The sequence below is a fragment of the Oryza sativa genome, chromosome 3, assembly GCF_034140825.1.
Source record: "Oryza sativa Japonica Group chromosome 3, ASM3414082v1".
Classification (NCBI taxonomy): Eukaryota; Viridiplantae; Streptophyta; class Magnoliopsida; order Poales; family Poaceae; genus Oryza; species Oryza sativa.
Genome location: NC_089037.1, coordinates 30,129,393 through 30,153,151, shown reverse-complemented (window position 1 = coordinate 30,153,151; position 23,759 = coordinate 30,129,393). Strand labels below are relative to the sequence as shown.

General features: G+C 39.2%; 1 protein-coding gene across 1 annotated transcript; it reads right to left on the bottom strand.

The window, feature by feature from the left end:
- Positions 1 to 147: 147 nt before the first annotated feature.
- On the bottom strand, positions 148 to 23,497 carry LOC4333935 (protein ILITYHIA). The gene is made up of 60 exons (XM_015775120.3): positions 23,251 to 23,497; positions 21,709 to 22,082; positions 21,486 to 21,617; positions 20,963 to 21,344; positions 20,660 to 20,803; positions 20,396 to 20,580; positions 20,122 to 20,248; positions 19,485 to 19,558; positions 19,014 to 19,090; positions 18,869 to 18,905; positions 18,542 to 18,708; positions 18,178 to 18,361; positions 18,031 to 18,108; positions 17,591 to 17,710; positions 17,454 to 17,513; positions 16,982 to 17,104; positions 16,220 to 16,313; positions 15,964 to 16,142; positions 15,122 to 15,424; positions 14,876 to 14,992; positions 14,687 to 14,788; positions 14,468 to 14,608; positions 14,166 to 14,330; positions 13,817 to 13,993; positions 13,607 to 13,729; positions 12,294 to 12,374; positions 12,062 to 12,178; positions 11,775 to 11,947; positions 11,238 to 11,315; positions 11,020 to 11,167; positions 10,284 to 10,406; positions 10,090 to 10,146; positions 9,906 to 10,016; positions 9,588 to 9,779; positions 9,298 to 9,471; positions 8,788 to 8,898; positions 8,630 to 8,699; positions 8,349 to 8,427; positions 8,161 to 8,263; positions 7,905 to 8,075; positions 7,691 to 7,813; positions 7,500 to 7,613; positions 7,120 to 7,226; positions 6,993 to 7,044; positions 6,810 to 6,916; positions 6,664 to 6,723; positions 6,458 to 6,572; positions 6,232 to 6,342; positions 6,008 to 6,145; positions 5,809 to 5,931; positions 5,555 to 5,626; positions 5,275 to 5,387; positions 3,223 to 3,381; positions 3,051 to 3,147; positions 2,780 to 2,962; positions 1,298 to 1,492; positions 1,051 to 1,218; positions 821 to 953; positions 566 to 650; positions 148 to 435 (listed from the first exon to the last, which is right to left on the bottom strand). The coding sequence occupies exons 1-60, from the start codon at positions 23,378 to 23,380 to the stop codon at positions 396 to 398; spliced, it is 7,878 nt and encodes a 2,625-aa protein (XP_015630606.1). The 5' UTR covers positions 23,381 to 23,497; the 3' UTR covers positions 148 to 395.
- Positions 23,498 to 23,759: the final 262 nt, after the last annotated feature.

The window sequence follows — 23,759 nt, the reverse complement described above, 5'->3', positions numbered from 1 at the left end:
TTTTGTCAAACCGATTTTGTTTCGATTAGTAATCCAGTATGGTTGCAACCATTTCACTCATTAGACCGCAATGTTTTCATCAGCTATTTTTGCAATGCTACTCTAGCTTTACTATGATCACCAAAAGTCCTCGGTAGAGTCAGCATCTGGGATTAATTAATCTTCATTAACACTATCATTGTATTATGAACAACGTTGATTTCTAGTAAGAAGAATATGAACAACGCCGAACTGTCTTCCTCTGCTACTGTATTTTGTCAAAAAAGGGTGTTTATACCAATGGCCAGGAGGAGAAAAATGACCATATTTCCACAACTATGAAGAAAAGATCATATATGGGTGGACAACAAACAGAAGCAAAATTTGGTCCGAGTGGCTGCAGTGAGTAATGCGTTTTATTTCCTCTTGTCATCGTCACTGCTCTCACTGCCATCACTGCAGATGAAAGTGGAAAGAAATGGTCAATTTTTTTATAGATAGTTCTCATCTAATTTCATTCATTAATGAAAAGAAAAAACGAACAATCACACATATCAGCAATGGTAGGTAGCACAATAGGTCTAACCTCTCCTCTGGAAGTTTTGCAATTTTCCTTACTTCCAAACCTGTCATGTTCAGGTGCTTTTGAGCAATTGTAACATTGTCTGCTCCTGGAAACAGAGCTAGCGACATTAGTTTTTGAAAAGTTCATTAAACAATATGACACTGAAATTCTGGCAAATGTTAAGTTTATCACCGCCTCACGGAGTCCTTACATATTGTCATGAAGTTGGTATAATATAATATGAGCAGAAAAGAAAGGCAAAGACATGTGAAGTACCTTTTGTCAACTGGAAAACATGAAGGGCACAACGCTCTGCTGCTACACGCACAGGCGTGTTCGTATCCTTCAAAGCTTCAGCTATTGCTGGGCCCAATATTGAGAGATGCGTAGCAAGGGCTGGGTTATTTATCTACAATACCAACTCACCAAGTCATTAGATTACCAGCCATACCAACTCAACTAAAGATAAAAATGATCATCAAGAAACATATGATCAGAGTATAAACCTTTGCAGCAGCTTTGAGACGAGACAAAGATCTCCTTCGAACTTCACTTGAATCATCGCGCAATGCCAAGGCAAGTAACTGGATAAGTTGCAAGGTGCTAGCTTCAGACTGCAACTGGTAACAGAGTAGCCTCCCCAAAGTTTTTGTCGAGGCTTCACGAACAGGGAACTTCACAAGACAGACAAGACTTACACATAAGGGCACAGTTATATTTGCAGAAACTAAGGTATCCAGGATGATTCACTACCTTGTCATCTTTCAGAGAATCTTTCAGAAGATCAACAATAGAAGGAAATGACATCGAACGGCACAACTTAGATGAACAATGCATCGATATCGAACAGAATGTTAACAAAGCACCATGCCTGGTACACCAGTCTGGTAAGGTTCCCATATTCAACAAGGTTTGCACCAGGTCAGAAGTCTCGTTCTCCTCCATGTACTGAAGAAATAAGGTATATTACAATTAACGGATGCACAGCCAAATGAAGGAAAAGAACACAACAGTTATGAAAAGGACATTGTGTCTAACACATCCAACAAAGATAGGTCAATGCTTTATGTAAAAAAAAAAAAGCTCCCAAGAAATAGGACTAGCAATTTGAACAACCTTATTAGACACAAGGCTACTCTGTTACCAGTCACAAGGTTCAGACAGGAGCATATTCAATCTGATCATTCTATAGGAAATTATTTTTCCCATTAACCACTGATACATGGGCGCATCTTATGATCATGGTGGTGTGTGGTACTGACAAGTTAGGTTTTGTCTTCAGCAGGTCATGCACCAGTGTCAAAGTGAATTTGGAGAGGGTGACAAAGAGCAGTCAGAGGAAAACAAATAAAGGATACTGAGCCAGTGTTGCAATCAGTACTTATAAAATGAGTTCCCACTGGACCAATTCTCTTTTCCTTCACTTGTGTGATTATCACAAGGTTTCGAATGAAGTCTTATACAGAAAAGAAAGGAGGTCAACATCTGTTGTTACTAGTAGCTGCGGATAGAGAAGGTGTACTCCAGGAACACAATGTACACTGGTCTTCAGATCAGATCTTCTTTTGACGCATTGCTGTTCAGAACAGATCCATACCATAGCTACAAACACTCTCAAGCCAGAGGAGACTCTTTTTAAGGCTCTCCGAGCTTATCAGATGCCAATCAACATAGCCACCTGTCAGAAACCATTCTCCTTAGTTGGCATGAATGACATTTATTTCCGCTGAGCTTGACGATTCCTTCCGCTCACGTTCAGCACAATGACAATATGACTGATTAACGATGGGGGCAGCCATTCAGATGTGGAGAAGCTGGTGCGGAAGGGCATTTACAGAGCAAAGTGGTCTAATGGTATGGTCTCAGGAGAGAGAGTGTGCTACGTAGGTTACCATCGAGGACACTTCCATCACAATGCATTACTAGCTTGGATGGTCCTCCAAAAATCAACCGTGACAAGGGCACTGCTCGCACAAGGCGGCTCCACGCGCCAGGCTACCTTCCAAGCCAAGGCTCCTGTGCCTTCATCAGGGCACACTCGAGGTCACTCTCCCAGCTGAGGTGGTGGCTCGGATCCGATGTGGAAGCGCAAGACCACTCGCCATGTCACCGCATTGTAAATGCCCTAATGGCACTTGTGCAGTACTACCAGCATAGTTATCAAATTTGTAGGTTTTCCATTGCATCACAAGGGAAAAGTTTATATGGATAAAAGAAGGGCAAAAGTAACCATACCTGACATAATGTACCAATTGCCTTTGCCGCAGAACTGCGGACGTCATCAGCATCAGCCTGAAGTAGATCTTTGAGAAGATCACACCCGCGAGATCTGACTACAGGGCTAACACTTTTGCCAGCATGCCTGACAACACCTTTAAGTGCAGAAAGTACGCTTTCTTTGACTGCATCATCCCCTGACTAAAAAACTTAAAATTACTTTTTTGCACAAGCAGTCAAAACTTCATCAAAACAAAGAGAAGAGGGGGTGTGCAGAAGTCAAAACTACCTGCAACATGGACAACAGATCGCTAACTAAAGGATCCACTCGCGTGCTAAGTGCACTAAGCTTTCCAAGAGCAGATGCAGCCCTTGTTCGAACAGATCTGTTGTTCAGATTTTGTGTGAGAGGTGGTAGAACAATTGAACAAACTGCAAAACGAAATGATAGTAACACCAACCTATTGTTATCCTGCAGACACTTGACAAATGTAGTCTGAAGTTGTGGAAGGAAAGGCTTAAGTGCAAGCCCCCCTTTAGAAATGATGATAGTCAGAGTTGATAGGATAGCTGACTTGACTTGCCACGGAAATCGATCTCCAAGAATACGGATAAGAGGACTATATGAAAAAAGAAAAGGACAGATTAGAGCTTCACGTAGACATGCAAATATATATATGTATATAACCAAAAGTAAATCAGCCTACAATGAGGATAAACAGAAAAACATTAGATTAGAGCATTGCTTAGGCTCCTGTTTTGTTTTCACATTTGCCTACTTAATGTTGTTTCTTCAAGGTAGATCATGGTAAGTAAAACAAGGGAAGTAACTAAGTTGCGGCAACGATGTGAATGTGATAACACGAATTGTTTTGTGCAGTAAATGTTAGTGCTATATTTTAATTTATATCCACTATCTTAGTGCCAGGACGCTAATAGTGCCTGGCCATTTATGGTCACGCGGGACAACACATTTACTCTATCCAGCCATAAATATTTGATCTTCCGGACAAGATTTGATCGAACTTTTGAAACTTTCGACTATCAATAACTTCTAATATACTTGGTTCAAAAAAGGGTATTCGTAGGTTTGCCTTACAAAGTACTACTATTAAAATATCATAACCATACAATATTTTACAAACTTATTCTAAGATAAAAGTGTGGTCAAAAGTTAACTTTGAAGACCGTGAAGAAAGTCAAATGTCACATATTTTTTGCCGGATGAAGTACTAGTTTGGGGGACGTATTTACAGTCTCAGAGGGCAGGGCACTAGTTAGCACTTCTGTGTTTACATTAGACCATGTACCAAGCAGATGGGACATAGACAGGTCAGTAATGCACTTTATGATCAATACCAGGATGCACTATAGGGTCAATACCAGGATACGACTGTATTTACCTATGTAAACTCTCTAGCTTATGGTATACAAGCAGATTAGTATGGCCATTATAAAATAATATTCAACGGGCAGAAGGAGCAGTTTGAAACCTGCCAAAGCTACACTTCTAACTAATATTGGATCCAGAGCACCAAAAATATGATCACCAAGTGCTGTGTTTTAGATGTAAGGGAGAGCTAGATTGATGCCATTCAATTGATGAAGATCGAAGGTATCTTTGTTAAACGTTAACAACATAAGGACTACATCTTGAAAGCAATAGTAGTGAAAAATATCAGCAACCTTGTTATGTTTATGAGTTACAAAATATCATGGTAGAAAAATATATAGAATAAATGAATTGTCTAAAACATACAGAGCAAAGACACGACGGAATGATGGGAACTAACAATGTGGATACAAATTAAAAATATTACTTCTTGTTGGTCTTTTTTATTAATCTGGGTATAAGTCATAATAGAACTCTTCAATTAAATGGTGAGAAATACAACTTGATCAGAAAGAACTCTTGTTCAAAATTCTCTAACTCGGTCTAACTTGATAGGACTATACAACACAAATATGTCTGAAATATCAGAAGTTCAGAGATGCCTCGGAAGGATGGTACTGCATATTCAACAGAGGAGCTAACTCCCTGGTCATCATTGATCAGTGCAATACTTAAGTTAAGAGGAGCTAACTACGTGAAGTTCAGGACAGCTTTCAGAGTGGCGAATTAACTTAAAGGACCATCAACACTGTCCAGTCCAGAGATGCCTCGGAAGGATGGTACTGCATATTCAACAGAGGAGCTAACTCCCTGGTCATCATTGATCAGTGCAATACTTAAGTTAAGAGGAGCTAACTACGTGAAGTTCAGGACAGCTTTCAGAGTGGCGAATTAACTTAAAGGACCATCAACACTGTCCAGTCCAGGCATTTTGCGGTTTCTGGAAACTGATAGAAGTTTAAAGTAACCCCTTCAGCATGACAGATGGTTGTTACGGAACCCATTAAACCATATTGGATCTGTCTTAAAGCCAAAGTTGGGACAACATAATGCTCCATGTAAATTTAAAGCTAAAGATGATAACCACATAATTGAAGTTATTTTGATGAATCAGCCATACCCTGTAATCGGCACAACAACCTCCTTAAGAGTTTTCTCACTTGTAACATCAATTAACTCCCCCAGACCTTCTGCTGCCTGTTCCTTTGTCTCGGCTGATCCACTAATTAAACCCTGGAGTTGAACAGAAGAGGTATCATAAAATGTGCTGAACCCTCCAGATGATGGTATAAGATAAAGAAAAGAAATGCAGTTCGTTTTTAGTGTTTCTCAATCCAGAAATGCACATTTTGGTTATAGCAGGGATACTTAATATCAAAAATAGTTCTAAAAAAACATACCTGCTGAAATATAGGAAGAAAGGGCTGCAGTGCTTTCGGAAGACATAAGCCAGGGACGAGAATAGGCACACCCTGAAATTGAATTTGACTTTTGTTAGAATCTACAATCAGAACAACTAAGAAGTCTCTGAAAATATTGCAAGAACAACTAAGAAGTGTCTCTGAAAATATTGTGGCAACATTTTTTTTCCCGAGCTATGAGAGGACAGATTGCCACTTATGCACAGCTGAAGTTTAGAAGTTCAGAGTAGCACCTTTCTCCTTCTACGTTCTTTATCCCTGGCAGTGGAGACAGCATCACGTACTAGTTTTATATGTGTAGGAAGCTGTTCCTTTGGAACAGAGCTAACAACTCGCGAAAATGCTTCCAAAGCAGCCTGTTGACAGTTGTAAGTAAATAAGTCTTAAAAGTAGATAAATAACACTGTAGCATACTGGATGGCAGGTGCTCACTGATACAGTAGCCTTATCGGTATCACTCAACAAAGTAATTAGGGTGGACATAATATCTGGAGCCTCATCAGCCAAATACAATTTACTGTTTTTAAAGAGGAAACCAATCAGATAGGCTGAGCCACGCCGCATGGATGCCTGCAGGGGAAAATTTTGTTAAAACCCTTAAAATGAACAGAATAATATTGTTTCGGATCCTAAAAAGAATTTTCAGGTGAAACTACCTGACTATCATTGACTCCTTTAAGAAGCTCTGGTATTAATGTTTCAATTCCTTCCTCATCAATAACCAACACAACAGTTTCAGCAGCCTTCCTAGCCGAGTTTTGTACATCCTTTAAGCACCAAAGAGTGAAATATTAGATAATGATCTTAAGAGTATAAATAATGAATAACATGAATAAGAAATTAGATAAATCAAAGTATGTTTGTGTCTTGAATGCATCTTACAGCATCTTCATCATCCATGGCAAGTATCAATGCTGGGAGGACAGTTCCAATATGTGAATTCAAACCTGGCCCAGCAACCTCTGCTAAAGCTCCTAATGCATGTGCATTGAATGAACTAGCCAAGTACAATGTAGTATGTGTTAAGAAAGGATGGTGTTAATTTAAGCATAATTATAGTAAATTGCGAATAGCAGTGGTTCACTCACGAGAGAGGAGGCTGGACTAATTTGGGCAATATATGGGGTAAAACAGCTGCAGTCCTGACACTATAAAAGCAGACTGAAAGGTCAGCATCTCTCTGCAATTCCAAGTCAACGTATTCAATTTCACCAAATGAGAGAATAAAAAGAACCTTAGAATCTGTTTTAGACCATCAAGGGCTGTCGCAGATGTTTCGTCGTCTTCCAAAGCCCGTAGCAGAGTGGGGACAATCTCATCAATGGCTTGCAGTCCAGCACTCTACATAAAAGGTGGAAAAGTCAACATACAAGAACGACAAATAATCCATAACATAAGAACGTGGTCTCTGTGATACCTTGTACAGAGTACTAAATGCTAATCCTGCAGATTCACGGACCTCTTGGGTGCTGCCACAAACAACATATTGTTTATTGAGACTTAACTATAAAACATTAAAAAAAAATCACAGCCAAGAAGCAAACCTGTCACAGAGAGCAGTTCGGATGGTAGGGATTAGCAAATCCATAAAACTTAGTAGCTGATGTTTCCCGGCACTACCCATAACCTCACTCAAGCCGATGCAAACACCCTGAAAACCAAAAAAAATAAAGCATATTGATCATTCCTAGAATAAGTATGTTCAACGAAATGAATAATCTGTACAGAGTAAAATTCATAAAGAGCATCAGTAAAAGCTGACAAGGAACTCCAGGGTGAAAGACAAAAAAAAATGATAAGGATAAGGAAAACATAGCTCAACGCAATTGAGTATACGAAGATTTTCATTTCATTCTCCACTACTCCTAAGAAATAAAGAGATCATTGTAAACTTCTGTAAACGCATTAAGCTAAAAATACATACTTGTCTCCTGCTAGCATCAGGATCCTTGAGTCCTTGAGACAAAATTGGAATAATAGAGGGCAGAACTCTCTCACCAAGCTTTCTTACAAGCTCACCAAGAGATCTTCCAGCGACCTGAAAAATGTCCATATATAGCAAAGTCGAAGTAGAACTCTCCACAACATTGAAACAGTATATGTAATAGACCAAACCTGCCGGCGTTCTGAGGAAGATGATGCAAGTGATGAAATAAGTGTGTCCATAAGTACAGGCATAATCTCCTTCAGAGTTCTTGGAGTATTTGCTACGATAGTTTTCCAAACGTGTAATGCAGCCTGACATTGAAAGAAGTAGGTTGAATATGAATGTTCTGGCAACACTGAGCAGTTGCATATTCTAACAGGCAAGGGAAAAACACAAATATACCTGCCGGACGGTCAAGCTGACATCAGAACGGACCATATAAATGGCAGCAAGAACTTCATTACGTTTCTCCCTTCCAAGTACATCAATAATTGCACGCCCATGAGCCTCAGTGCTAGCACCTTCATCATCGCTTCCACCTTCAAGGATTGCCTTCCCAGAAGTTCCAGCCACCTATCAAAAATAGCATTACTAGATGGTGCAACCATTGAAAAGGTGAAAACCAAAGAGAGAGTGCTACATAAAGGAGGTAAGAGACCTTGAATAAAAGATCACCCAATAGTTCAACAGAACTCTGTCTGATACGCCAATTATCACTGAATATCCCGTCCTCAATGGCAGGAAGCAACAAAGGTAAAGACCTATTTAACATAGTGAAAATGTCATCACATATCAATAGCATTGTGATAAAATGAGCAGCAAACTAATTCAAATGGGAGAGCATACGATGTAGCATAATGCTCCACAAATACATGACCGGCAGAAAGTGCAGCATCACGAACAGATTCATTCTCATCAGCAAGTCCTGACAGAAGTAAGTAATTAGATAACCAATGTGATCAGAGCAGAGACAAAGGGCCTGTTTGGTTCACCCTGAGAATCACGCCTGAGTCAGGCATGATTCTCAGGAGTCCGATTTTGGTGGCCTGTGGTTGGATGCACCTGCCTGAGTGAGAGCGCTCAGGTCAGGGCACCATCCAAACACGCCCAAAGTTCAACTATCTTACCATCTAATATAGCAGGAAGAACGATCTGTAGGTAATTCTGAAAAACTCCACCCAAGGACCTTGGCAAATACTATAAAATGTATATTAGTTAGAAACAATTCAACATTAAAAGTGGCATAGTAGTAAGAGAAAAACAAAAGAAATAAGAGGTAAATTACGCGGAATAGTGTCAAGTGCCCATCGCGAACAGAAGCCTTCTGATGGGAACAATTACGGATGATGTCAGGAAGAATTTGATCAAAATAGTCTTTTCCAAGAGCAGCCAAGACCTGAAAATTGGCAATAACTTTAGTGTAATTATATATTAACAGATGTCGTGCTGGCTGAACCAGCTATTCATTATTGCCTAAGAGTACCCATGGCACGTGTTTAGATAATAACACTGGGTTAGGAACCCTGAATGGACTTCATGACACACTCAATTTTGTTAAGTAAAATCATTTTTCCTCGTTGAATGATATGTCAGAGAAGTGTGAACCAATGCAATAAATAATAAACATATCAGACATTACAGAAGTGAATTCTCTTGGCAACAAAAATATTGCATTGTTGCAGCAGGTGGTTCCAAAAGAGTACAAAAATATACCAAGCTAAAACACACATTCTATTAGGTATAAAAAAGTTCGGCCACAAGAGAAGCACTGATATGTTAAAGGAAAGAAAACAACCTCGCTTAGTCCTTGAGCAGCTCCTGACCGCTCAACATTGCTACTATCAGATTTGAGCGTATCTAATAGCCATGGCACAAGGTCTGGGAAAATTTCTTCACCCATTCCTATTATAAGAGATCCAAGAGCTCGAGCAGCAACTGCCCTGACTTCAGGTATAGGATCCACCAGAACCTAAAAAACATTGTCGAGAAGAGTATAAGGCATAAAGAAAATCAACTAATGGTTTGCTATTTGCATGTATTCACTTCGATAAGCTATTTGTGCCACAATAGGGGCACAGAAGTTACCTTCTTTACTTCAGGTAGGAGCAGCCCTATGTAAGGAATCATATCCTTTGGCTCTGTAACTAAAGAAGACATGTTTCCGACTATTTGAGCTGCTTTCTTCTTGGTATCAACACCTCTCTCCCTCAATCCCCTATGCACGATAGGCACCAGCAGTGCAAGTGATGGTGCATCTATTGAATTAATGAAAGTTGTCTGCCAAAAAAAAGGACATATAAGGTAAATATAATAATTAAAAAGTTCCTCTTACAAAAGCAGTATGATGCAAGCAGCTGAAATGTAAAAAAAAAAAAAAGTGTGTTAATTTAAAGCTTGCTTTACCTGAAGAAGGATGTCAAGAGAATGTTTGGTGTGGTTGTTTGGATCTGTCAGAGCGGACAGAAGAATAGGAACAAGTGCAGATATCTCAGGATTCTTTATAACACTTCCAACCTGGAAAAACATCATAGCATCCATTGGAAACGAGGCATCAACATCTCAGAGTTTACATTAAATAATACATTACCTGCTGGAGGGCTGTCTGTCCTGCTGCTTGGACTTTAGGATGTGTGTCAGTCAATACCTAGCAAAGATACGGAATAAATATATAAATCACATGCTAACCGTAGCATATAAAACGGCATTCTAAGCACAAGTACAAGAAGACATGAAAGTATTATACGCAGCTTATAAGCTCAACATACAGATTCCATCATATACCTCTGTAAGTTTTGGAACAATCTTTGGAAGACACTGCGATAGCTGCTGAGGAGCACAATAGGCCATAGCACCGAGAAGTTGAACACTGCTTTGCTTAGTACGCCATGCTTTATCTTCTAGGCCCTGGAAGATAATTATCCACATATGCACATCTTAAGAAATTATTTAGCAAATAAATAGATATCCCCCTAAGTTCACCTTCAGGGAAATAAAGGTGACCATATATCTGATTTTTTTTCCCCAGATGGTATCTGAACTATTAAATCAATAATATTACATATAAAAATTCACATAAACAGCATAAACATTGGAGTCGAATAAAAAAGGGCACAGACAGAATATCATTCATCACAGACGGGCAGCTCTATCTAGTCTCTAGTTGATTAAATGAAGTGTAAGTTCCGCAAATCTTAGGTGTTTACAATTCGTTTCAAAGAACTCCAGTCATTGGGTCAAAATGCTTCACAAACCCACAGAATTATGCAAAATACTTAAGTTGAAATCATGTGATTACTTGCAACTAGTAGTTTCTGGTGCTAGATGCCGTGTATATTCAAATCAAACTGAACCTTGAAAATAATGGAATGCATCAAATCTAGATGTAATGGCAGAAGGTTTGGTTAGTGGATTGCAACAGCAAGTGACCAATTGTACAAATATGGGAGGTATGATAACTTCAAACAAGACATGAAAGGCGTTAGAATCAGTAAGGTAATTTCAAACAAGGCATCCGCACCTTAAGAAGTGAAGGAAGGACAAGCTTCACCCCATGACCTGTGAGCTGGGACATCATTGCCCGAGCAGCACATTCCGCGGATTCACGCACTGCCAGAACTTGATCTGAGAAAGACACGAGCAGCAACGGTAGCATTTGAATGACATACCTGCAAGACAAGGATCACAATGAAACGTTTTGGATCAAACAAAGCCTACAATAAATGGTATCTCACTTACGGCTCAAATAGTTTGCCAAGCTTCTCACACAAGCACTCAAATCCTAGTAAAGCTCCTTCGCGAGATTTTGCAGAAGCTCTGGAATGGACAGATTTAGTTATAGTTTCTTGTCAAAAAGGACAGAGAATCCACAAAAGAAGAAAGTACGATGCAAAGTATTATCCTGTCATTGAAAGATGCACGAGCGAGGTCATATGTCTTCAAAATGCTGAATTTAGGCCATTTTTGGAACATATAAACTCCACAAAGTTGAATTCTATTAGGAATCAGGGAAAATTGTCACATCCAACAGGGCCTTAAGGCCTTAAGGGCAAAGGAAGAGCTTCTCAATTACTGAGAGTGATCACAATGACAGGCGCCAAATTCACAGTGCTCTAAAAGCAACTAGACAATAGACAGCAAAAGAAGTAATTTCAAAAGGCCGCAAGCACATTAGATATTATATGATGAAACTATATGTCACATGGTGAATGCAGAAACAAAGCTTAGTAAGTCTTTCATGTAGAACTGGTGGAAGAGTTAAAAAAAATAGCAAACCTGTCTTCCAAACCTTGCTGCAGTATTGCAGCAATGCCATACTTCTTCAAGGAAGAAATTCCAAATCCTTTAACCACACCAGCAAGGCCAAAGGCTGCACCACGTCGTTCACCATACTTTTCGCATTTCATCATCCTATCTAAAAGTCTAGATACAAGAGCTTGGGCCTCTTCCTGGTTATAGAGAAGTGCAAATTATAACAATATAAAACAGAGGAGGAGGAAAACATAACAAAAGGAGTAGTAATCAGCAATGGGAGATGAAACTGATAATGCCATGCAACTCACTTGTTTTGAGACCATAAGTGGAGATAAACAGTCTGACACAGCCCTTTGAACTGCCTCCGATGGGGTGTTCAGGACATCTAACAACTTCTCAACAACACTGTGGACTTTAGGATCATCCTGTTACAAAGTTTAAAGTTTATATTAGCATGGTAATATCATATAAATATGACGCTTGATTCAAGACAACTCAGCCTATAACCACCATAGTCTGAAAAAGTGAAAATATATGTACCTTTGATAGATGCTTTGCAAGAGCACCAGTGAATATCACAACACCTTCCCTGACAAGATCATATTTTTCCTCATCCGAGGCCTGAGAGCAAATGAGAAAAAAAAAGTGAGAATAATGTTATTATATACAACAGGTAAGCAAATCCAAGAGCTTTGTCATCAACATAAATTGTAATGGGTAAATTGCATGGTGGGTGAAACAACTTTGACAGATGAGCGTAAATTAGTACAAGAACTTGCAACATGATCGATTCGGTGCAACAACTTGGCAAGTGGTTTCTAGTTAGTATAAGAACTTGCAAAGTGATCAATTCGGTGCAACTTGGTAAATGGTTGCTAGTTAGTACTACATCTGTTTTCATTACTTGTCACATTTGACAACTTTTAAGTTTGAAAATACTTGTCACTGCGCACTTACAAAGCAGGTGATTCCTGTTTTGTCATTGGTGGGCCTAAGATGATATTTGTGGCATATGTATTTTGAAAATTCTAGATTCTATATCCCACTAAACTAGGGGCACTTTGGTCATTTGCCTGGAAAAAGTTGACCGTATTGATTTACGTGCATGATCAAAAGTGACATAAATAAAAACAGAGGGAGTATATCAACACTTTAAAATTGACCAATCTACCGCAACAAATTGGTCTTTGAGTGTGTTTTTATGCCTAGAAGGCGCCACATGGCCCACATGGCATTATAGGACATTCAGGCAATGATTATTTATCAAGTCAGCCATTAAAGCTGTAAGATTTAGTTGCATAAATCTTGTCTATGCTGCTTGATTAATGTGTGGTTCTATCTCACAAGGACCTTAAATATTGGTGGCCAGCAGATCTGAGTTTTATAACCTTGCGTGTCATCACAAACTAACCCTAGGGTCTACCGGTGCAAGTTGAAGCATGAAGATCTACATTATGGTTCAATTCAACATAAACCGTCCAGTGAATCAACACAGGAAAGAAAACATGGAGGTAAATAACAAGAAAGGTACGGAATTTGACATAAAATTATTAACTAGTGAGCACCACTGCACGTGTGGCTCATTGGGTCAGTCCATTTGCCAGGTACTGCTGATGTGGCTCACAGTCCCACATGGAGCCTCATAACTGATGAATGCACCTCTTTACCAAGTTGCTCTGGTTTGATCAATTTGCAATTTCTTGTACTAGCTTTCGCCCATTTGTCAAGTTGTTTCACCCATCTGATCACTTTGCAAATTCTTATACGAAATGGCACCCACTTGCCAAGTTGTTGTACTAGTGAGTAGTAATGCAATTTACTCAGTTGTAACAGAAATTATAAGGAAGACTCACCTTTTTATTCAAGTAGCTCTCGAAAATAGGAAACAACAAAGGGACATTTTCCTTTCCATGTTTATCAATAATAAGGATTCCAGCATTAATCATTCTACCACGAACGTCCACATTAGGATCAGCCTATAAGTTCAATATAAGGCATTAACAACTCAATGCAAGAGGATTAAAAATAATAGAATCCACATAATGTAAAAGAGAAACATTTACCAAGGCACGTGATATGAGAAATGTCATAACAACAGGAAGATCCTTAGAACCCAAAACATCTGCAAGCGAATGGAGGGCTAATGCAACACCCTGTCTTCCAAGCCAATGTATATCTCCAAATTCAACTCCAGCACCAAGATCTCGGATGTACAAAGAAAAAAGTGTAGAAAGTGTATCCTGCCATAATACCATAGAGTAATTAGAAGGTCCCTCCCAAAGTAACAAAGTATTCTTTAGTCAAGAACAGCTAAGCTCTGATGCCTTTTTAATATTTTGCAGCTAAACAAACATAATGACACTAGTACATACATAATGAAGAAAGGGGGGGCTTGTACCAATGGAAACTTACTTGCATTTTGTCAAGATTTTCATCCAGTGCAGCAGCCAGAGCTTCAGCTGCAGCAGCTCGAACATTGTAATTTTTATGGGAAAGCGCATCAAAGATACCGGAATAGTCAGTAAAAACATCAAAACCAAAGCGATCCCATAACTCCTCTGCTAATTCAGCAACCACCTGAAAAAGGCATATGCACCGATAGGTACAATAAAATAATCAGTTTCTAAAACAATCAAAAGTTCTAACATTTTTCAAGGATGTAAAAAGAGTAAAAAACACGGTTTCATGAAAAATATAGTTGGAATGTTACCGACCTTTTCCGGATCATGGGCAGCAATCCAGAGGCTTGTTGATACCTGTAAATCCCGTTGTACAGAGTGGCTAGGAATGCACTTTATAGCAGTTAAGCAGGCAAGCCTAACATGAACTTCTTTTGCATATACCCCAACAAGAGCCTATGTAAAGAAGTGATTCAGAATACCACAACATCATGTGAAACAAATAATGCTGAGAAATGAACAGAAAATAACAACCTGTGCCAAATCATTGCTTTTTAGACCCAGACATAACTCATTCAGCATAGGTCCAACAGAAGGATGATAAGCAGGAACGGTACTTAGCACATGATAAAGAACCTAACACAACAAAAAGACAAGTTAGTTCATAATAGGGGAATAAAGCAATGCAGATCATACAGTATGAAAGAACTAAGAATGTTTAACTGATAGCATCCTAGGTCGAGGAAGAGGTAATATTGGATCTAGATGCATGGCTAGTATCTGAAGCACATCATCATGAAGGCACGTCTTTTTTGTAGAAAGAAGAATTCTCTCCATTATCTGAACAACAAAATGACAAGTTAATGACAAGAAATAGAGGGAAAGGTGCCATAGAAAAAAGGGGAGGATCAGATCGAATAAAAGTAAACTTATCGTAGTATTATAGTAGTGATAGAATAGAAGAAATACCGGAAAGACAAAAGTAAATGAATCTGCTGGAAGAGGCCCTGCTTTGCATGCAACTGTCAGCCCAGTTACTATTTGCTCAAAGAGGCCAGGTGATGATTTCTTGTTGCTATCTTCTTCCACAATCACAGGCATAAGGTCCATAACCATTTTAAAATCATCAACCGCAATTACACGGATAGCAGCAGCAATCTCAGGTGCCCAATTGCAAAGAGGCGGGGCTGTGCAGCGTGCTAGGTTTAACATTGCACGAAATGCGGCATCACTTACAATTGGAGAACTTAACAATGGTTCAACATAATTTACCTGCATGGAACACCATCAAGTATTAAATTAAGACTCATATATGCTTCTTGGACACTGAACGACCAAACAGCTACAATTTATGTTTTAATTGCATATTTGACAGTCAGATCATTAACCAGGTCCCGTTTTCCACGATTACATGTCCAAAATATGCACAACCTCCTCACAAAAAAAATGTCATCTTTTTAGTTCCCAAAGTCAACAGAAGGGAGTTTGACCAGTAAAATTCATTGCAATGGTTAAAAAATTATAATATTATGAAAGTATTTTGCATAACAAATAGTATAATATAATCATTCCATTTTGCATAGCCAAAGTACATTTTTAGAAAATATCTTTGATCAATATTCGCATAGTTTGACTGCGTGAATTAGGATGACATTTTTTTTGTTGTGACCAAGGTAGTTCTGTTGTTACAACAAAAAATACCATATGGTGAAAGCCATCCATTGTGATTCCAGACTTCCAATTGTTATAGTCCCAATATTAAACAATCATAACAAGCACACACAGTAAAAAAGGCTGATAGGATTGCTAACCAGAGAAGGCAATTGGCCATGAGTAAATATAGGGTTAGCAATAGCCAATTCACCAAGAGCATCCAGCATCAAGGAGAGATTCTTCTGCACATGTCCAATCTTCTCACGCACAGATGCTTCCTCTTTCAAAAGCAAATCTCTGGCCTCCTCTTTGGCAGTCTTGGCCTTGTCAGCCGGAGCTGGAAAATTGTACAGATATTTTTTTACCAAACAGTGTGGAAAACTTAATCTGTGTCAGAACCTTAGCTTATCATACCAGTCTTTTTTGTGGATTTCCCTGTTTCTCGTTTGCCAATGCTAGAGGACTCTCTTCTGTCACTCTTTGTGGGGGCACCAGATTGAGCAGAGTCCTATAAAATATCGCATACCAAATGCAGATTAGTTATTGTCTGAGCCAGATGCTTATAGCTCTCACAGAAACATTTGTAATAAAACAAGACATCACAATACATCATCTTCCAAACATACTTTGGTCACAACCAGAGATTGAAATCTCGCCAGTTATCCAGCCGGTTACAGATCCTGAGCAGCCAATTGGTAGTTTGGTACCCATTCAAATTCAAAATTTTAAATTGTACAAACTGTAAGTTTTCTTCCAATGTCATGTACTCATGTGACTCATGTCTAGTACATCAATGCATTTTATATAACAGATATATGAAAATACTGTGCATTAACCACGCCAAAAGTTTGAATCCATTTTTTTAATTCAAGAACTGGTTTACCAAAAATTACCGGTTTTCAAATTTAAAATTTTGGAATCAAACTTTTGTCTGGTAACCAACCGACCGGTTAACTGTTTTTAGGATAAACTGGTTTTTTTTTCCTGGAACTGGAACTCAAACCTTGGTCACAAGTCACCTCACAAGTAGCATATTTCCAATTCCAGAAGGGATGCAAAAATGCTCCAACAAACAAGAAAAAGAGAGGTTGTACAGAAACACTAATTTCTACAATTCATTTCTCTTGCCCAATGGAATATCTTTTTCTTCATGGTGTCAAAGAGTATAAAAATTACCGTGTCTTGATCATCATACGCACGAAAACGGCCCTTCGCAAGTTTTGTATTTTTGGATGCAACAGCCTCAGCGACATAAATTCCTTGCTCGGTAGATAACTGCCCCTCTGGAGTATAGAGTATCTACATTGGGGAGACAAGAACTTCTAAGTATATGTTCTTACAGTAGGAATAGAAGCCATTTGAAAAGGCACAAACACTAATGATACTAGTACATATAAATTGCTCAAAGAATGTGGAAACCTTTTGAAAATACACTACATACATAGTTGCAGTGTCATAGCAAAATATAGCCATTCTTGACAAGTTAATACTTAAACTTACTACAGACTGTGAGACTGGTGTGCAGATACAGTAATTCAGTTCATTTCAAGGAGATATGAGGACAGAGAAAGCTGGCGCATCCATGCATGTTCATAAATGGGGGCTCGATAATTCTTAATAGAAAAACATCACATTCTTAAAAGGTCACCTTAATATCATTCTCAGAGAAGCCATCATGCAAAGTGAGATCTGGAAGCCCTATGAAGTGCTGCGAAGGTAACAGTATGCAAAAAATGTGAGAAGAAGGTATTGCAAGTTTCAATTGAAATATGAAGGGAAACATACCTTCTCAAACTCAAGGAATGCATCACTGGGTGTTATTGTCATCAGCGTTGATAATGAATTTAGTGCAGCACATTGAACTTGTTTGTTGGAACTAAATAAACCATTCAGCGAAAGTAATTCCTGAAAGGAAAGTCTATGGGTTATTGACACAAGAAGATAATAGTGCTTTTTTACAGAAAGTGTGTGGCCTATAATCGATGCCAAAGAACCAAATCCTAGTGTGTACCATGTGACTACAAATAACCATTAAAAAGTCATAATATGTAGTAGTACACATTCAGCTCTTTTCCTTATAGCATATAGTACGAATTACATATAGTGGCATGGCCTAATATCTTCAGGCAGCACTATTAAAATAGCAGCACACATTAACAGGAAAAGAATTCTGTAAGCCATCAGGTTAAGGCAAAGTATCGCATGTTTCCAAATGTAAGAATTACCTTGCAGATAACTGAAATGTTCGGAGAGATCAATTCAATAAAGAATATCTTCTGTTGTTTCAACCTTCTCTGCAACCTCTGAAATAGAGCAAGCAAACCAGTTAGGCACAGAAAAAAGTGGACAGAAGACAGCTAGCAAGATCCAACCTTCCAGACACCAGCAGAACGATCTGAGCTGGAAATACAAGGGTGGTGGGAGCACAGTAGAAGTTGAGAATATGATATCGGACTATGGCCAACTGCGTAAGGTGCAATCAACAACAAGCACTTGACAAGGACCTCAGTAGATGGAATGAATGGTAATTGTGAATCAGCAGTGCTATCTGTATCACTGATTGAAAGAGACGTGTCAGGATATATTTGAAGGGTTCAAGCCAACAAATAATATCAAAATTGCCTGAAGTTGATGCCTTATTAGGTGCGATCACTTCAAAAGAAGGGTGAGGAATTAATGATAGATAACGCTGCTTGATCACCAATATACCAAGAGAAGGTCATTAAATAAGCATACCTTTGTTTCAAAATAGACATTCTCTCTCCAACTAATGACAACCAATTAGTAAATAAGAAGAGAAGATCTTCAGCTAAGCCAATAGAGCTTGAGAGGATTCTTTTGGTAGCATCAAAAGACATTTTTCTGACTTCCCAACATGGATGGCAAACTAGATACAGTAGCAGCTGCACCAGAAAAGCAATGAGTATCAGGGTAGCGCATATTTTAGAAGCAATAATTCTCTGACACTAAAAAAGCGGAATGAACACATAAGGAAGTTTGAAGAGAATTTGGGAACAGCAAGTCAAACTTGACAGTTTGAAAATGCTGTCCCATAATACATACCTGCAGTAATGACTGCACAGAGAAAAACTCTTGGACCCTGCAGTACAGAAAAAAAGAAGGTGTAAGTTAGAAGGGAGGGGAGGGGGGGGGGCACTAGTCCAACCAAATAAAAGCCAATTTAATAAACACTGAGCTAGAGCAAGACCGGGAATGATGCTCCACAAACAGTGATTGGAGAAGATCCATGATGGTCAAGCAATCCTCATCTGTGAGTTTGGAAAACTGCATAGGAAAAGTGTAGTTTAAAAAAATTACTGCAATGAGCAACAGTTTCAAGGTACCATCGAAAGATATGAAAACTAAGAACAGAAGCTCCAATGATTGAGCCAAACCACTAATGTTTGTCTACTTGATAAAAATTAATAACTTATACTCTTCAAGCACGTTGGCATAATGAAAGCAAATTTCAGAATGTAGCTTCACAGTACAAAGAATGAAGAACAATGTGGAATGCTGACGTATATCCAATTGTTATGCCCGTGGATTAGCAAAACCACTTAAAGGTTATATGTCATGAACCAGTCATGCATAGGAGATACATAAGCAGTCTGGATCATTTGGCAAATAACAAATATTCTTATCAGATATTCAAAGGACACCAGAAATATGGTATTACCAACTGGACAGAGACCAATGAGGGTTCATTTTGAGCAATCAATGTCCAGAGCTTCTCCTTTAGAACAGCAGCATCTGCATTATACATTTAAAGGCATATATACATTATATATATATATATATATGTATATATATATGTATATATATATATAGTAAATTTGTTTGGTGCTCCATGGTGCCCGGGCACCATTGTTGAAATTGAGTATATACCCAATTCAAATGAGTATGAAACTTTTTCAATTCCTTAGGTATTAACATTAACTACTTTACTAACTAGTTCAAAGCAAGTTTGAACTAAATTTGAACTTGTTTTTGTTAGATTTTGATTCTAGGTATATAGCATCCATACATATAATTAGTTAGGTATGTAATCATGGATTGTGAAATAAAGTTAAATTTGAGTTGTTTTGTTGATAGGTATAGGTATGAATCGAATTATTATAACTAGGCATATACTCACAATTTGAAAATTTTGAGTGATTTTGTGCATTATATATATATATATATATATATATATATATATATATATATATATATATATATATATATATATATATATATATATATATATAAAAGAAACTGGTTCTTGATAACATAAAAACATGCCCTTGGATGTTGAAAAAAGATTGCACACAAACCTGCTTTTGTATCAATAGCAGCAAGCCTTGATACAGAAAAGAGGGCATAGATTCCATCCAGCCGCTGTGTTGCCTTGGTAAAACCAGTTTTTGACAACTGTATTAACTGATCCAACAAAGATGTAACCTGCATAACAAGTCAATAACAGCATATCCTTCAATAACTGAAATGCATCAATTATATCACCTGCCTTGCAACTAATCTTGTGGGAAAATAATGAAACCAATAGGAAGATGACTCTTTTTGTAGACAAAAACTGAAAGTAAATCTTACCTTAGTCAGTGAATCAGACTTTTTGCATATGGCCCGTATTAATTTTAGATGCCCCTTTCTTAAAGTGTCTTTCTCTTTCAAACCTGCAGCTATAAATGAAACAACATCTGCTTGTACAGTTTCAGTTGATACCGAAGCCCAGGATCCCAAAGCTGAGAGAACTGCCAATTTCACTTCTTCAATACCTGACATAATATAAAAGAGCTATGAATCAATGCCACTCAATGAAGGTATGAAGCTTAGAGTGGAACACTTGAGGCTTACCATCATCCTTGTAGCACGTTAGAAGGAAACTGGACAACGAGGGAGCTAGTCTGCTTATTTGCTTTGGAGGCGATCTTGACAACTGCTCCAAAGCATTTATCATTCCAATTCTCTGGTATGGAATTGATAATTTGCCCTCTGAGCCTGCACAAACAAAAGCTTGTCAAAGTGACTTCAATACCAAAAATTTTAATGTATTCAGCATAAGTTAAAGCCACAATTTGTAGACCACAAATAGAGCCCACAAATAATATGATAAGCCAATAGGTATCAGAAAACAGAGATGTATCTGCATTTTACAACCTCCTAAAATTGCTTTAATAGCATTGAACATGGAAAGTAGAGTGTCTGGATCACTAGACTTCCCACTCAATGTTCCTACAGTACTCAAAGCAATAATCCTCCTCTCTTCAACTGAATGCCGAGCCTGATGCAGCACAACTGGCAAAAACTCCATGCAATACTTGCTTAGGTCTAAACGGACTGTATTCAGGAGATATCCAATAGATTGTAGCACGATCTCAGGATTTCTTTTCAGCATCTTTATGCATGATGGGACAACAATGTTTTTAAAGTCCTCATGTCCCATATCCAAAAAAAGAGGCTTAAAAGCTTCAGCCGATGCTTGTGATGGCCGGTCTTTTGAACCCAAGATGGTTTTGACATACAAATCAAGGAACAGTGGCTGAAAGAGATCATAACAGATTGTCAAACACATGAACAAAATTAACCAGAAAAACCAGGTCCCATATTATTGGGGCGGTTAGAGAAAATGCACGGGTGATAATAACTGAAATTTGGTGATGCACTGGGTTCAATGTTTTACCTTGTACTCAGCATATAATGATGGTGAAGTGATGGCAAAATCCAGCATTATATTTAAGAAAGCAGGAGAGTCCCTGACTGGAATCCTTGAATCTCTGATCTCATCTATGTACATCTTATACGTTCCCATAGACTGGCAAATGAGACCAAATAATAATAATCAGAAAGCAATTCTGATAACCATGTAATAGTGCAATTATTTACTTGTTTCAAACAAATATTACCTCAGAGAAAAGACGGGTAAACAATTGTTTGCAAGTACGGCGCTGACGAAATGAGCCATCCATTAGGACTTGACATAACACTGCTTGTGCATTGGCAAGTCTAGAGAAACCACCTTTTGAAAGCATGGCAAACTGGCTCAAATTCAGAAGATAGCATGACCATCTGAGAAGCTTGAAGCATGCAAGAGGACTTGTAACCTTCATATTCTTTTCCATGCACTGAACAAGTGAAGCAGCAAAGGGTTTCATGAAAGTAGATTCACCAAGAGCCTGTATAACCATATCATCGACCGCTTTTCTCGATGCCCGATCATCATATATAAGCAATGTCTGGAAAATGAGATCAACTAACAATGTTGTATCTGATGGTGACTCTGCAGGGGGGACAAAGCAATCTTAAGAAAAACAGCTTTGCATCGATCTTATACATGGAATAGTATAATGAAATGAAGGTGTATCAGCCAGATGCGTAGCAAGGAAAGTATGTGTTTGTGTGTGTTATTAACTTATTAGTGGTGGTGGTGTAGGGATCTATTACATCAGTTCAGCGGCCTTGGTTTGTTTGCAACAAGTTTTCTAGAGAATCATGAACAGCCGTAACATAAGTGTGTGTGATAAACATATACACTGCATGGTAACAGAGACCATGCAGTTGTAGCATCATATTCACTTTTGGTATATTCAACAAGCATGTCCAACGTATTAAGCTTAGAGTGACATATCACTATCAAATCTAGTCAACACAAAGAAGCATATGCTCTGGCGCTCTGCATCAGGAATGCAGGTACTTCAAGGGAGGCTCAGATTACACTATGCATCTGTGAACTTAATCGCTTATCATAATAAAAGCTTTGGTCAGATAGTAGAAAAAGGGAGATGATGAGTGCACACGAACCAACTTCCCTTGCAGTCAGGACTAACGCGCGATGCAATTCAGTTATAATTGCAGATCAGACCAACACGAGATACATACAAAACAATGGTGCTTTGCGGAACCACTTGGAAGCAAGCAGAGACTTAGCTTCACACGAATGTATACAAGCATTCTCTTGGTTCAAAACTACTAAACAGATGTCAGGATGAAACAACAGCAAGCAACTCCAGAAGCTACGTAGCTGCTTAGTCCTGACCTAACTGTAATCTAAGCAACTAAAATAACACTACAGATCGCATGGCATAACACGAGACAAGGATGCAAAAGAGGAGCAAAACCAAGCACTATTATTCTCAATCTACACAGGATAGCGACCACATTCACAGACGAGTGAAGCTAACGAGCTACGATCCGCTACAAGTAAAACGGAATTGGGCAACCACACGAACAAGCAAACGCGCAACGCGGGACGATGAGCCCTAGCTCCCACAAATCAAAGCAAATCCGCCATCAGAGTCCGAGAATTTTCTCGATCGCAGAAAAAAAAAGGGGGGGTAGGAGCACGGGAGCAAGCGAACGCGCACGGGGAGACTAATCCGCGGACGGAAGGGGGGAGCACGCGCGATCCAGGGGATAGGGGGGAGCGGAGGCGATGGCGGCGTAGGTACCTGACGCCTTGGCGAGGAGATGAGGGAGGGTGTGGCGGAAGAGGCGGAGGCGGCGCGTCGTCGAGGAGGTGGAGACCTCGGCCGCGGCGGTGCGCAGCGCCTCCTCCGCCGACGCCTCCTGCGCGCCCATTCCGCGGGGGGAGGGGCGGCTGGCGCGGCGGCGGCGGCGGCGCGGGGAGAGACCGAGATTGGACTAGCGAGTGGTGGGATGAGGCGGCGGCGGAGGAGGAGGGGGGCAACGCAGCGCAGGGCTGAGGAAGCCGAGTTGCTGGGGTTTAAGTTTGGCAGAGTCCACAAGTCGTGTCTGGCTGCTATGTGGGCCCTCTTTGTCAGTTCAAGATTGATCCCATTTTTCTTTGCGCTATCTTTTGTGGGTCCGGTATGTAAGCCCCTCATTGTGATTGGTTCCTACCGTGGTAGTTGGAGTGTAAGTTAGGGTTGTATAATAGCAAGGGTATGGCCAACTACCCGCTCCAAATGAATTATAGTTAATTTTATAGCCAATTTAT